We start from the raw sequence: 14,690 nt of genomic DNA, 5'->3' as shown, positions 1-14,690 counted from the left end.
GAGGCGGAGGCAGGAGACTCGCTTGAGCCCAGGAGTTGGAGGTTGCTGTGAGCTGTAATGCCACGGCACTCTGCCCAGGAGGACAGCTTGAGGCTCTGTCTCAAAAAAAAAAAAAAAAAGAAGGAATGAAGATGCAAATTTGAAAACATTGTCCTAAAGGAAAGAAGCTAGTCCCCAAAGGCCACGTTATTTGACTTCATTCATATGAAACATCCAGAAGAGACTATCCTGTAAGACAGGAACAGATCTGTGGTTGCAGGGGCTGGGGTGTGTGTGTGGAGACTTAAGTCCTAATGCACATAAGGTTTCTTTGGGGGGTGATAATTACTGTGGTGATAATTGCATGACCTTGTGAATGTACTAAAAACCTTGGGACTGTGGAGTGGTGCCCATAGCTCACAGGATAGGGCGCTGACCACATACACCAAGGCTGGCAGGTTTGAACCCGGCCTGGACCAGCTACAAAAACAATAGCTGAGCACTGTAGCGAACACCTGTAGTCCCAACTAGTTGGGAAGCTGAGGCAAGAGAATCACTTAAGCCCAAGAGTTTGAAGTTGCTATGGAGCTGACAACTTGAGACTCTGTCTCAAAAAAAAAAAAAAAAAAAATTAAAACCATGGGACCGTACATTTTAAACAGGTGAATTTTATGACATGAATTATTATGAATTATAGCTGAATATTTATTTGAGACAGAGTCTCAAGCTGTTGCCCTGGATAGAGTGTCATGGAGTCACAGCTCACAGCAGCCTCCAACTCTTGGGCTCAGCTGATCCTCTTGCCTCAATTTTTCTGTTCTTAGTAGAGACGGGGTCTTAGTTTTGCTCAGGTTGGTCTCAAACTCGCAAGCTCAAGCAATCCACCCACCTTGGCCTCCCAGGGTGCTAGGATTACACATGTGAGCCACCGTGCCTGGCCTATTTTTTTTCTGAGAGTCTCACTTTGTTGCCCTAGGTAGAGTAACTTGGCCTCATAGCTCACAGCAACCTCAAACTCTTGGGCTCTAGCAATTCTCTTGCCTCAGCCTGAGTAGCTGGGACTACAGGTGCCTGCCACAATGCCTGGCTATTTTTAGAGACAGGGTCTTGCTCTGGGGCTCAGGCTGGTGTCAAACCTGTGAGCTCAGGCAATACACCTACCTTGGCCTCCCAGAGTGCTAGGCTTACAGGCATGAGCCATAGCTGTCCTGCCATATAGCTGAATTTTCAAAGTTTTAGAAAAATAGGCTAGAAGTCTGGGCCTACATGAACAGACTGAAGCCAGGACAGGCTCCCACTGGGCTGCTAATGGAGGTGCCCGAGTGCCAGCTCTGTTGTCGGTACTTATAAGCCAAAATCAGTGTCATAGGCTCGGCGCCTGTGGCTCAAGCAGCTAAGGCGCTAGCCACATACACCTAAGGTGGGGGGTTCGAATCCCCAGCCCGGGCCCGCCAAACAACGATGGCTGCAACCAAAAAATGACCGGGCGTTGTGGCGGGCGCCTGTGGTCCCAGCTACTTGGGAATCTGAGGCAGGAGACTCGCTTGAGCCCAGGAGTTGGAGGTTGCTGTGAGCTGTGATGCCATGGCGCTCTACCCAGGGGGATAGCTTAAGGCTAAAAAAAAAAAAAAATCAGTGTCATAGAGCTACTACTTTCCATCTCTTGGTCCTCCTAGGTCACATAAGACACAGGTCCTGAATTACTACGTGTACAATGACAAGGATGATGTCTTTGCCCGGGAACCCTTTGTGGCCCAGTTCACTTTGCCCAGCAAGGGTAGGAAAAGGAGGGTGGGTCTGGTATATGGGAGAAGGGGGTCTGGCTGGCTCCACTGAGGGCTTGGTCACCCACAGGCAGCTAGGGAAGAAGGGCTGAGAGTGGGTAGCAGCCCTTGAGCCATGGGCCTTGTAGTCCTTCCTAGCCTGGTGCTGGTCCCACTACACACTACTCCTAAGGATGTAGAAAAGGAGCTGAACGCCCTACACAACGTGTTCCTCGATGTCTCCCAACACTGGCAGACCAAGGTATGGTCAGGCAGTTTGTACAAGAGGGATGAGGATAGGACACCCAGGTGGTCAGGCCTGACCACTACTCTGTTTCTAGGACATGATCCTGCTTGGGGACTTCAATGCTGACTGTGCTTCACTGACCAAAAAGCGCCTGGGTCAGCTGGTGCTGCGGATGGAGCCAGGCTTCCACTGGGTGATTGCTGATGGGGAGGACACCACAGTGCGGGCCAGCACCCACTGCACTTACGACCGCATTGTGCTGCATGGGGAGCACTGCCAGAGCCTGCTGCTCACTGCAGCTGCCTTCAACTTTCCCAGGAGCTTCCAGCTCACTGAAGAAGAGGTAAAGGAATGGGCTGGCACAAGGAAGAGCAAGAACGGGGTCACAAAGAAACCCCTTAGCCCCAACACTGACACTTTCTCCCATTTTCCATGTGCAGGCTCTCAACATCAGTGACCACTACCCTGTGGAGGTAGAGCTGAGTCAGGCGGTGCACAGTGTCCAGCCCCTCAACCCAGCCACTTCTGCTGCTTTTGCTGCTGTTCTGTCATTCCTGGCCCCTCAGCTAAACCCTGTGGCCTGAACACACTCCAGGGCCTGCTACTACCCACAGATATGACACTGCCTTTAAGACTGAAACCTTGCCCTTCCCTGTCCATCCTGCCCTGGGACTGAAACCACTCCTGGGGGGCTGCAGCTACAGCCCTCCATCTTCTGGGTTTGGCTTGTGTCTGCTATCAGAAAAGGAAGCCAGGGCCCTGAGTCAGGACCCAGGTATGGTGTCAGTAGTGGAGACAAAGCAGGCTCCAAGGCTGGGTGAGGGGGAAGAGGAGGCTCCAGAGGCATCTTAGCTAATCTGCAGGGCTTGTAAAGGGGAATCACAATGCATCAAAAGATTTTATTTGACAAAAAGGAAACTATACACACACCAAGAACACAAAGCCTTATTGGATAAAGACATTACTTGTGTATAGCAGAGATGCCAATGGCTATCTTTACAGTATACAGGACCCATACGAATCAGCAGAATTAAAATCCTAACAAATAAAAGTAGGTAAGTGGTTGTACACAAAGCAAGCCCCCCCCCCAAAAAAAACCCCCTAGTGAATGATAGAAAACGTTTTAGCTCACATAATCCAGTGAATGAACAGCCTGGAAAAAGCCCAAGCATCAGCCATACCTGCTTGGGCAGCCTGCCCCCAGCACCGCGAGGTGCTGTCAGTCCACATTCTTACCTGTATCCATGCACAGGGCAAGCCCAGCTGGCTAGTCACCAAGGCAGAAGCATGGAGAAGATGCCTATCTGCATAATCTGAATAGCTACTTTGTGAAGTTGCTCAGTGAAAAGGGCTACAGCTACGGCGAAAGCAAATGCTACCAGTGATCCTGTCCAAGGCGTTAACACAGGACCTTCTTTCCCTGCCTTCCATTTCCCAAGGAACAGAACTCAATAAAAATACCTATTAGGACACTATCAGTACTAAGTGTAAACTATCACCAGAGCTATACTTTAGCCCCAAGATAAAAAATAAAACGTCAAACTTTAGAAATGGTTATAAATAAGACTACAAAAAGCCAGAGGTCCCTCTCGGGTTACACCCCAGCCCTGGAACCAGAAACCCTTTGGATTTCTCCCATTTCCTGGCCCGAGGGTTTAGGGTTATCTTGCTTAGTAGTATCCTCCTGGCCTACTTTTGCTTCTCCCCCAGATCTCAAAAGCTGCTCTTGGCACTTGGGTTAGAAGAACCACATGCAGAGGCCAACGTGGGCCATAAACATTAGTCTGGAGGGTCTTTTGTCGCCAAGCCCCATGGGCCTGTCAAGAGTATTTAATGATGAGGGCCTCGCAGGCTCCACAGGAGCTAGGGCTGAAGGAAATGTCAGGCTGCTGAAGGTGCGAATGGAATCAGCCCCCAGATTACTCAAGAAACACCAGGCTGCTGGTTGAACCTATGGCTGCCCACTCTCTTCCTAAAGTAATGTTGGCCTGGGGTGCTGCAGATATCAGCCTTGGTACATGAGCCGCTCACCTGGTGGGGTGGGACGTTCAGGCAGCAACCAGGACTACAAGGGCTTTGCTGATCTTCATTCTCCTCCCTCAATTCATAGAAGCTTTTTAACCTACTACCAAGGATCTAGGGAAGTCCAAGTCAAGGTCCAGCCTAGACAACTGAGGAAAGGCTAAGTCCTGGCCCCTTTCTAAGGTGTTGCCCCGTTAGCCTTGCTGTCAATTATAAGGTGCTTAGTCATCAGCCCGTTTCATGAACACAGGAAGCTCCTTATCCCTTCCCCCTTAAGAATCTAGATGCAAAACCGTAAGTGGATACGAAGTAGGATTTATTATTGGTAGGCGCAATTGATAGGCAACAGTGTTAAGTCCTCACGAGTGCAGGGCCCGCCACTTGTCCAGGGGGCCACGATTGGGGATGTATTTGACCCCACAGCCATCTGGGATGAGCCGCTTCTCAGCCACCATGTCTTCAAATTCATCTGAGTTAAACTTGGTAAAACCCCATTTCTTGGAGATGTGAATCTAGGGAAGAGATGGGAAAAACTGAGCCAGGAGTCCTGGGATAAGGAAAGGTAGGAGAAGGGGGCTCAGCACTATTTACCTTCTGACGGCCAGGAAACTTGAACTTGGCCCTGCGAAGGGCCTCAATCACATGCTCCTTGTTCTGTAGTTTGGTGCGGATGGACATGATGACTTGGCCAATGTGAACCCTGGCCACAGTGCCCTGGGGCTTTCCAAAGGCACCACGCATACCTGTCTGGGGCCTAGATTGGGGACAGCACAAGGTCTAACACATGAACATGTATTGGAAAGGAATGTCTCCAAGGTCCCTTAGAGCAACCTATACAAGCAACAGGCTGCATACACTACCGAGGAGGCTACTATTTGCAGCCAATGCACACCAGGCCCCCATGAGGAAAGGAGCAGGGTCAGCTTAATTAGCTGCAGGAGAATTATCCCCCAAAGAACCTTTGAGAGGCTATGCAAGGTGCCACTGGGCTCATCTGACAGCTCCCAACTACCTGTTTGCAGATACTTATTAGGCTCAAAGCAAGAAGGCCTCCCTCTACCTGTGACCCACAGGCTAAGACTTAATCGTGACACTTTTGAGGCTTGACTTAATCAGTAATAGTCAATTCTGTTAACCTACCTGGTTGTAAAAAGTGGAAAGGTCCACTGAAAGCCACTTACCAGCTGTGCCCTAGCTTTCTCATTACCCACAGGTGGCTGAGTGTATTTGAGTCCACCTCTATGCCCTCAGTGATGAATACCCACACCACACACAGAGGCCACAAAATGTCTTTGGAAAGCCTAGACTGAGCTCACCTGTCAGCTCCAGCACAGGACAACATCTTATTGATGCGGATAACATGGAAGGGGTGAAGCCGCACTCGGATATGAAAGCCATCTTTTCCACAACTTTTCACCATGTACTTGTTGGCACAAATACGAGCAGCTTCCAGGGCTAGGCAGGGGGAAGGATGGTAGCATTGAGATAAGATAATGGGAAAACCCTTACACATGGTCATCCACAACCCTCAGAGGAAGTGTTCTGGCCCAGAGTTTTGTAAAAAGACTCATGCTTCTGGCGGTACCTGTAACTCAGTGGGTAGGGTGGTGGCCACATATACCTGAGGCTGCTGGTTTGAACCTGGCCAGCTAAAACAACGATGACAACTGCAACAACAACAAAATAGCCAGGCGTCCTACCAGGCACCTGTAGTTCCAGCTACTTGGGAGGCTGAGGCAAGAGAATCGCTTAAGCCCAAGAATTGGAGAGTGCTGTGAGCTGTGATGTCACAACACTCTACCGAGGGTGACAAAATGAGACTGTCACAAAACTCATACTTCATGAACTGCAAACTCCAGCACAGTCCATTCTGAGTTAGGCTGAGTGAGCAGTGAGTACACAGGAAGGATGGGGGTAACTGATTAAGAATCTAACTTCACCTTCAGAGGAGAGCTGCTCATATTCATCTGACACCATGTGGCCACAGAGTGGGAACTCATCCACTTTTGCCTTCTTCCGCCCCAGGTCAAAGATGCGAATCTTCGCATCTGAAAAAGGGTCGGGGTTAAGTGTGTGGGGTGCCACAGACAGCTGAGTCAGCAGGTCAAAATAGCTTGGAAGCTTTCCCACTACTTACCAGGGACACCTCGGCAGAAACGAGACTTGGGGTATGGCTTGTTCTTACAATACCGGTAACTGCAGGTGGGAGAAAATGCCCATATTAGTTTTCATAAGCAAACTCAAAAGCACTTCCATTTGAAGAACTACCCACACAAAACAACAGTGCAAATAATTTCCTTTCCTTTATTCCTGGCTTTCAAGTTCCTATAAAGCCAACACTTTGAAAAGCTCTCCCAGTTAAAAAAAAAAATTTGCCACATGAGAGCTGCACTGTTCAAGTGACCTGCCTAAAGACTTCAGGGCACGTGGCATTAAATCCACCTCCACAACCCCACATGAAGGACACCCTGCGCCCCCTGCAGGGCACACGGGGCGGTTGCACCCGCTTTTCAAGGACTGCCCAGTGAGATCGTACACGGCACGTCGCCCGGAAATAAGGCAGGCCTCACACAAAGGCCGTGAGACGGCATCAAGCTCGAAAATGAGGCAAATTCGCAGCCCAGAAGAGGGTATGCAAGGCCGAAGTCGTTTCCAGCATGACATCGGCGCGGCAAATGCAGTCCACGGTCAATCCGTCCCTCCAACAACAAAACGGGGAACGCGCTGTGGAGCGGCATAACTTTTAAAGGAAATAGATAGCAGAAACAAAGGCTAAAAGCGACCAGGAAAGTATTAGTGAAAATATAGGGTCACTTCCCAACACAGCGACCAAAGGTTCTCCCTCCCCTTTCCCACCAGCGAAACTGCACGGATTCTGCACTCACCACCGGGCAGGGCGGCGGCCCATGGCGACACCAGGTCTTCAGTGGCTGCAATGAAACAGAATAAGTCGGAAAAGAATGCGAGAACAGGCCTTACGCCCGGCTGAGAGCCCACAAGAGCACTAACCAAGCTCGCAGCCACTCAGACCGCGCCGAAGGTAAAGAGTGCCCCAACGCCTGCGCAAGCCTTATATACGCGGCCTATCTTCGCACGGAGAGACCATAGAGTTCCAGCTAGGGCTGTGGGACGCTCTGTCACGCACTCGACCATAGATGCCTCCGTATTTTGCGTCTGCGCGGGCACATTCAGGCACATGCGCAGAGCGGAGAGGTGGCTGCGACCTAGCCGTGCGCTAACGAATGGGGCTTCGCCACATAGGCGCTACGGCCATCTTGGGTGTAGAACTCTTGCTCTAGGCTTTGCTGAAACTATGACAATGTGTTCCAACAGTGGAAAGAAGGAAAGCACACCTGGGTGGCCTCTAGCGACAGCGCAGGACACGCACCCCATGCCTCCCTCGTGGTGCTGGGGGCCTGGGCCAGCATTCCTTTGTTACCCAGTAGGCCTCTGTGGGAGACCCACTCCTCCTCTCCTGGCCTGAGAATCTAGAGCAAGGCTTGTTCTGACCCATTCGCAATGTCCCATTACTTGGAGACACAGGGGTCGCACTTTCCCGCTGCAGGGCGAGGATGGAGGCCTCTGTGGAAATCCACGGCCCAGGAGATCCCGTGGTGGGCCCGTCCTACCCACCCTGTTCTGCACCCCGCCTGGCTGTTACAAAAGGACTGTTCGTGGTTCTAGCCTGTGAACTCTTGCGCGGCCTTCAGTGAACTGCCCTCCTTCTCACCCCACTGTATTCAGACAGTGCATTTGGGCATGTCTAGAGGGTTCCTGGGGAAGCACCTAGGAAGAAATGGGCAAAACTGGTGGGCAAATATTGGCAGAAGGTGATGTCAGTCAGGTGTCCACGTTTCTGCACATGGGACCACAGTGTGGTAAATAAAGCCTTCCCCATGGCAATGAATAAGTGTGGCCCACCAGGGAGGGAATCAGGCTAGAGCACTCCTGTTTTCCAGGATGATAATGTCACTTCAGTAACTGGTTGCTCTGCAGTTCCCTTCAGGAAGGCTTCGAAAGATCTGTGGTGTGCACTTGCAGGAATGGTGTACAGTCCTTCTCAGGGGACCTTGGCTTCCCCTTCCATCATGGGGCTCTGGATTTGTGTACTGACCTAGATCAGGAAGCTGGGTGATAGGCTGTGTGTCCACTGGGTCAAGCTGGGTCAAGTATTTGGCTCTGAGGCCTAGATCACTTCTGGTTCGATGCATCCAACAAGCTGCAGTAGGCTACCTCTAGACATGCTATAATCTATCAGACATCCCCAAAGATCTTTGTGGACCAGGCCATTCTGTATATCCCTCTTGACCTATAACGGGAACATAACCACCTCTTCAGGAGGTTAGATTTGCCACATGGCCTCAGATACACAGAAGTCCTCATGCCCACAGAAATGTGGGAGTCCACCTCAGTTGTGCACTGTGTAGAGTCACACCTGCCCTGCAGATCAGGGTACCATAAAGCTGTTCAAGGATACAGGTGCTGCTACACCAACACCTGGCTCTATGCCTCAATAAAGAGGGCACCCTCTGCACCTTTCAATGAAACACAGAAGCTAAGCCTTTGGATCTCTTCCTTTACCTCATACCAGCATAGCCAAAGCCATAAACTGCAGGCCACCACTAAGCACAAGTGTCATTTAACAAAGAGAGTGAGAGATTAGAGTTACACTATTTCTAAGCCCTAACATAATTCAACTTGGACTCTCTGTTAAGTACACCAGTGTCAGTAAATCCAATCCCATCTAGGCTCTGACACTGACAATTGACTGTGACAAACACTAGGTAGAGTTGTATTGGAATATGCACTTATCAGTCAACTCTGGGGCACACCTTGTGCCTGTCCCACTAGACCACAGTGAGACTGAACAGTCCATATAAGTCTAATGGCAACAGGGTGTATTTCTGGAGGGCCTCATAGGTGATTAGTGTCCCCTTACAAGCCTCTTATCCAGGAAAAATTGTGACAGCGCTCCAGCAAAGGAACACCAGTCCCCCAGACACAGAAGGTCAAGCCACTTCTGCTGACAAGGGAGGCTCAGAGGCAGTGGGGTTCCCAGGAGTCTCAGCTTCCACTGAAGCCAGTAAGATGTCCCCACTCCAGGTTCCAGGTCCTAGGCCTCCCCAATGTTTGCATGAAAACATGGCAAGGCTGGGGCTTCAACACATTGGGATTCTGTCACTCACACAACTCAAGTTTGTGTTTGAGCGTCAGAACTGTCAGCCTTGCAGGTACAAGGAGTTTGGGGGCTGTCCTGGAAGCCCTCTGGTTCTCTTCCTGTGACTTGAGCTGAGCGTTTAGGAACCTGAGATCATCATGTCTTTGCTGTACGTAGCCAGGTACACTCAGTGAAATCACCAACACCACAGTGCTCACAGCAGTCCGTGGCCGCCACCACAGCCAGGTGCAGAAGTGACTTGCGCTCACCAGGCACTGGTTGCCGTTGGCGCATCATCCCAGTCAACCAAAGACAGTAACTGGATTAATCAGGATGCCAGTGCAGGGCATGGGTGACTGGTGCCCTGAAGTCCAGCGCAAAGGCGTGACCAGACCCAGCCGAAAACTCCAGGTATGTAGGCCTATCTTCTGGAACCTTTCCCCGGCCAATTGTGGATGAATCACGGACCACATAGTGGGTCTCTGAAGAGGGGATTTAATTTAATGGATCGTTTACTCAGGGTTTTGAGGGCTGAACATGCAAAAAGGGACACTGAAGTGGATAACAGTAGAAGTTACCACTCCCAGAGTGATGGGGGAACAAAAAGCAAAAGGAGCTGGGTCAGGCAGCTCCTAGAAGCAAGCATGAAGAGCACAGAAGACCCAAGGGCTCAGATCTCCAAGGAGGGGCTGCTGCCACTTCTCAGGTTAGCAGGAAGCACTAGCATCGGCTACGAATAAAGCACAGGCCAGGAGGACATTTCTCTGGCATCACCTTCAGATCTCTAATTCTTTCTTCATGGGCATCTATTTGTTGTTGATGCCATCAGTTGTGGTTTCCGCTACGATGATGATGCTTTCTACCTTCTAAAATTCTGTTTGCAGCCAGGCGCGGTGGCTCATGCCTGTAATCCTAGCATTCTGAGAGGCTGAGGCAGGTGGATTGCTTGGCTCATGAGTTTGAGACTAGCCCGAGCAAAAAGCCAGACCCCTGTCTCTACTAAAAATAGAAAAACTGAGGCAAAAGGATCACTTGAGCCTGAGCTGGAAGTTGCTGTGAGCTATGACGCCATGGCACTCTACCCAGGACATCAGCTTGAGACTCTGTCTCAACTAAAATAAAATAGAATAAAATTCTGTTTGCTTCTTTTTCAAATCTGCCTGGACATGTAAATTTACTTATATCTTTGTTCTTCCTTCCTTTCTATTTGTATATTCTTTTGTCTCAGAGACTATTTTTTTTTTTTTGTAGAGACAAAGTCTCACTTTACTGCCCTCAGTAGAGTGCCCTCGCATCACACCCCTCACAGCAACCTCCAACTCCCAGGCTGAGGCAATCCTCTTGCCTCAGTCTCCCAAGTAGCTGGGACTACAGGCGCCTACCACAATGCTCGGCTATTTTTTTGTTGCAATCTGACCGGGGACGGGTTTGAACCCACCACCCTCAGTATATGGGGCCGGCACCCTAGCCACTGAGCCACAGGCACCGCCCAGTCTCAGAGACTATTAAAGAGCTAAGAAGGGGCTGGGCACAGTGGGTGACCCCTGTAATCCTAGCATTTGGGGAAGCCAAGGCTGAGAGATTGCTGGAGCTCAGAAGTTTGAGACCAGACTGGGCAACATAATGAGACCCCATCACTACAAAAGAAATTTTAAAACTGGTCAGGTATAGTGAGTGCCTGTAGTCCCAGCTACTTGGGAGGCTGAGGCAGGAGGATCACTTGAGCCCAGCAGTTTGAGGTTATGGTGAGCTATGATCATGATCTTGCCACTCCACTCCAGAGACTTGGGTCTATAAAGTTTATTAAAAATACACACCTGAGCAGTCCGAGTACCTTCACGTCACAAATTACTCTAACAATTTGTAATCTCCATGAGAACTATTCTCTGATCTCATGAGGAGCACATTGAAGCGAACTGCCATGTCTGAGCAAGGGGAGCTTATCTCCTACAAAAGGTAATGTCAGTCACTGTTTGATAATTTCACCCCCACCCCACCCCCTCCAGCAAGCATGAGAGGAGAACACTGTCTCTCCTCCTACCCCTCTCTCCCTTCTCATGTGGTAGCCCAAGGCCTGGGGATGCTCAGCCAGGCTCACACCGACTCCTTCCAGGCACACCCACCCACCATGAGGAACCTGGAGGGAGGGAGGAGGGGGCTGGGGGAAGTACCAGAGCTTAGCCAAGCAAAGGGGTACCAGGCCCTGGAGGCCAACGTCCTTGATCCACATACTGCCTCCGCTACTTGCTGGCTAGTGATTCTGAACAATGTCACGCTTCCCTCAGCGTAACACTGGGAGCGGCTTCCAAAGGCTGCTGTGAGGTTGAGGCTGGACTGGATAAACGCTACCCAGATGGGGAACAATGCCCCACACGCTGCACACACAGCGGGGTTGATAATACTGTTAGCGGGGCTGATAATACTGTTAGTGGGGCTCCTCCTACTGGCCAAAGGGCTGCTCTGGCTCTTTGACCTGCCTGCTAGATCCCAAGGATGGTGGCTGGCACAGTCAACGTGAGGTTGCTGCCCATCTTCAGCTTTATCTCTGGGAGCCCCGTGTGGGAATCCTGGGGCGAAGTGTCCCCTCTGGTGGGTGGCATCCTGGCAGAAGGAGCACACTGGGGAGGCGAGGTGCTCTCTCAGCCGGGATTCACGGAGAGGAGACAGGAACCTCCTGCCGGAGGCCCATGGGAAGGCAAGGCCCGCCCTCGAGTGCTCTGGGCACCTGTAAGGCAGGTGTAGTTTCCTACCTGTCACTCAGACCCAAGCTGAGATGGACTGCTTTTATGTCTCGGTGCTAAGGGTCCGGTTTCACCCCATCCTTCCCCTTCACCCCAGGGGCAGCGCCTCAAGGACTCGGGATTTAGGAGGGGAGCTCAGCTGTACTCACTCAGCATCAGAAGGCACAAGGCCTCCCGTTCCAGAGGTCATCAAGACTCAAGCCTGCACAGCCCACTGCACCTGGGCGGCCCCAGACCCAGCACCTCCTTACCCCTCTGTCTTTTCATTGGCCCCTTCTTTCCCCTGAGAAACAGTCCTCATTTACCTGTGGCCCAGGTATGCTAAAAATGATGGAACCCTGCTCACCGCCTATAGTTCAAGCGGCTAAGGCGCCAGCCACATACACCAGAGCTGGCGGGTTCAAATCCAGCCCGGGCCTGCCAAACAACAACTACAACCAAAAAATAGCTGGGTTTTGTGGTGGCCGCCTGTAGTCCCAGCTACTTGGGAGGCTGAGGCAAATAAATCGTTTAATTTAAGCCCAGGAGTTGGAGGTCACTGTGAGCTGTGATGCCACAGCACTCTGCCCAGGGTGACAGCTTGAGGCTCTGTCTCAAAAAAAGAAAAAGAAAAAGAAATGATGGAACCCATACTCCCCAAGTCTTTTTTTTTTTTCTTTAATTCAGTCTCCATAGAGACTGTGGAAAATTGCCAATGCCGACTGTATTTCAAGTCGTCATGGTGGGGTATTGGGAAAAGTTTTCAATTAGCAATAATCGTGCCTCAGATAAACCTCATTGGCTACGATACTGCCACTGCACAAAGCTAGTCTTTTTGTTTTTATTTTGAGACAGAGTCTGACCTTGTTGCACCCAGGGCTAGAGTGTGGGTGGTAGCCTAGCTCACAGCAACCTCACACTCCTGGGCTTGAGCAATCCCCCTGCCTCAGCCTCCCAAGCAACTAGGACCATAGGTGCCCACCACCACCCCTGCTAATTTTTCCTATTTTTAGTTGAGACCAGGTCTTGCTCTTGCTTAGGCTGGCCCTGAACTCATGAGCTCAAGTGATCCTCCTGCCTCAGCTTCCCAGAGAGCTAGGATAACAGGCATGAGCCTAGCACCTGGCCAAGCCGAAGTCTTATAATCGCTCCTTTCCTTGCTTTCTTCCAAACTGGACCGGGGACAGTCAGACATGGGGTGCCTGTCGGGACTGGTTCATGTGACCTAGGCCCCTGACCACAGCTGGATTGTGCCAGTTTAGGTCCACCTGGAATTTGCATCGCACACTCAGAAATTGTGCCTGGAGTCTCCTCAATCTCTGAACTTTCCGTGCCCTATATGGTGGAGGGAGGATGTGGCAGAGGGCCAGGTCCCCCAGACACAGGTGGCATAGGCTGTTTGCTGCACGAGGACACCCTCCTTAAGAGTGAGGGGAGTGCTGAAATCCCTCCTGTGTCCTCTCCACGTATCTGCCAAGAGGGTGCTAATTTGCACACCGGCCTGAAGGGGCTCATGGGGGCCCTGGAGCCCAAAGAGGCCCCCAGGAGTCTGGCAACCCTAGTCGGGGAGGAGAGGGAAACTGCCGGGCCTCTTTCCACCTGCTGGTGGGGCTCCCAGGGATGCCTCACTCCTTCCCTTCCTGACCTTCCTGTCTACCACTGCTGCCCTTGCCAACTCAGACTCCAGCATCTCTTATCTGTACCTGGTGGGTGGCCCTTCCCTGGCCCACAGCACTGTGGGAGGAGCTTTTTGTCTAGGTCGCACCCATGGGAAAGAAACTCCCAGAAGTAAGAAAGCATGTCTCCCCCTCCCCCCCTCCCCCCACTGCTCTGCAGAAAGTGCTGCGGCTAGCCTGGGAAAGCTGATTCTTCCCCACTGGATAAGTCCAAGGTTTTTTGGAACAAAGGAATGCCCAGAAACGGGTCCTTCCAGCCTCTGCCAGAGTCCCAAGAAGAAAGGGATGTGGGTGTCTCAAGGTCCCAGACTAGCTGACGGGAAGGTTCACTCAGAGAACAACATGCCCAACGTCTGAAATGTCACAATGAGAAAGCCAGCAGATCCGCTAGGTGTGACAAGATGCAAATGTTCACTTCAGGGACGAGGTGAGAGGCACATCCAGGGATGCGTGGGCATTGAGTGTGAATATAGCAGCAACGATCATCGGGAGAGCCTGGCGTGCGAATTATGGTTTGGAGGAGACCATAATTTTCTGTCCCGCAGAAAATAGGAACGCAGACGGTCATTAGCCACCGTTCTTGAAGCCAGCTGCCAAGACCCACAGACACTGCAATCCCATGGCTCCTGCCACACTCAGAGGCCACCCGTGGCTTTCCTCCAAACCTTCTCTGCTGCAAGACATGGCTCAGGATTCAGACTGCTCTGACACTCAGCTACCTGGAAACCCTGGCTCTCCTGAGGCAGGGGAAGAAAATGCTGGACGACCCCTTGAGGTGCTGGAAAGCCCCAAGGGTCTGCCCCAAACCTTCCTTCATTCCACAGACACGATGGAAAGACTAGATGGTGAAACAGCTCAAGGAGAAATCACAACTGTGAAGATGACAAAGGACAATATAGAAAAGTGTTATGATGTGTGTGTTTGCAGGGGCGGGGGGCACCAGGACAGACACCCAAACCAGAAATCACAAATCAGCAGGTCAATAAGTTTAATCATGGGCTCGGCGCCTGTGGCTCGAGTGGCTAAGGCGCCAGCCACATACACTTGAGCTGGCAGGTTCGAATCCAGCCCGGGCCCGCCAAACAACAATGATGGCTGCAACCAAAAAAAATAGCCAGGTGTTGT

The 14,690-nt window shown here is 51.3% G+C and overlaps 2 protein-coding genes and 2 non-coding genes across 5 annotated transcripts in view; 1 reads left to right on the top strand and 3 right to left on the bottom strand.

Moving 5' to 3' along the window:
- DNASE1L1 (deoxyribonuclease 1 like 1) overlaps positions 1 to 4,067 on the top strand; it is a 12,942-nt gene extending 8,875 nt beyond the window's left edge. For both annotated transcript variants that reach the window (XM_023508467.1, XM_003802589.3), the window contains 4 exons: positions 1,656 to 1,756; positions 1,892 to 2,004; positions 2,084 to 2,332; positions 2,430 to 4,067. In XM_023508467.1, the coding sequence (XP_023364235.1) occupies positions 1,656 to 1,756; positions 1,892 to 2,004; positions 2,084 to 2,332; positions 2,430 to 2,573 (607 nt within the window). In that variant the 3' untranslated portion in view covers positions 2,574 to 4,067. The remainder of the gene's footprint in view (positions 1 to 1,655; positions 1,757 to 1,891; positions 2,005 to 2,083; positions 2,333 to 2,429) is intronic.
- A 239-nt stretch (positions 4,068 to 4,306) lies between these two features.
- Positions 4,307 to 7,067, bottom strand: RPL10 (ribosomal protein L10). Its single transcript, XM_003802560.3, has 7 exons — positions 7,021 to 7,067; positions 6,897 to 6,941; positions 6,149 to 6,207; positions 5,952 to 6,059; positions 5,328 to 5,466; positions 4,603 to 4,765; positions 4,307 to 4,523 (listed from the first exon to the last, which is right to left on the bottom strand). The coding sequence occupies exons 2-7, from the start codon at positions 6,917 to 6,919 to the stop codon at positions 4,371 to 4,373; spliced, it is 645 nt and encodes a 214-aa protein (XP_003802608.1). The 5' UTR covers positions 6,920 to 6,941; positions 7,021 to 7,067; the 3' UTR covers positions 4,307 to 4,370.
- Positions 4,815 to 4,949, bottom strand: LOC111722424. Its single transcript, XR_002771230.1, has one exon. It is a non-coding gene; the product is annotated as a small nucleolar RNA SNORA70 (small nucleolar RNA).
- Positions 7,068 to 12,576: 5,509 nt separating the features above from the next.
- On the bottom strand, positions 12,577 to 12,717 carry LOC111722422. Its single transcript, XR_002771228.1, has one exon. It is a non-coding gene; the product is annotated as a U4 spliceosomal RNA (small nuclear RNA).
- Positions 12,718 to 14,690: the final 1,973 nt, after the last annotated feature.

Source organism: Otolemur garnettii, unplaced genomic scaffold (assembly GCF_000181295.1).
Source record: "Otolemur garnettii isolate 467f Iridium unplaced genomic scaffold, OtoGar3 scaffold00249, whole genome shotgun sequence".
Lineage (NCBI taxonomy): Eukaryota > Metazoa > Chordata > Mammalia > Primates > Galagidae > Otolemur > Otolemur garnettii.
The sequence above is the reverse complement of the archived record's forward strand: the minus strand, read 5'-3'. Positions and strand labels throughout refer to the sequence as shown.

Excerpts from the sequence above, each read along its gene's own strand:
- RPL10 (XM_003802560.3), bottom strand. The coding sequence starts at position 6,919 with ATGGGCCGCCGCCCTGCCCGGTG. Across the intron at positions 6,060-6,148 it reads TTTCTGCCGAGGTGTCCCTG|ATGCGAAGATTCGCATCTTT; the intron begins GTAAGTAGTGGG and ends ACCCTTTTTCAG. Across the intron at positions 4,766-5,327 it reads TCCTGTGCTGGAGCTGACAG|GCCCCAGACAGGTATGCGTG; the intron begins GTGAGCTCAGTC and ends TCCCCAATCTAG.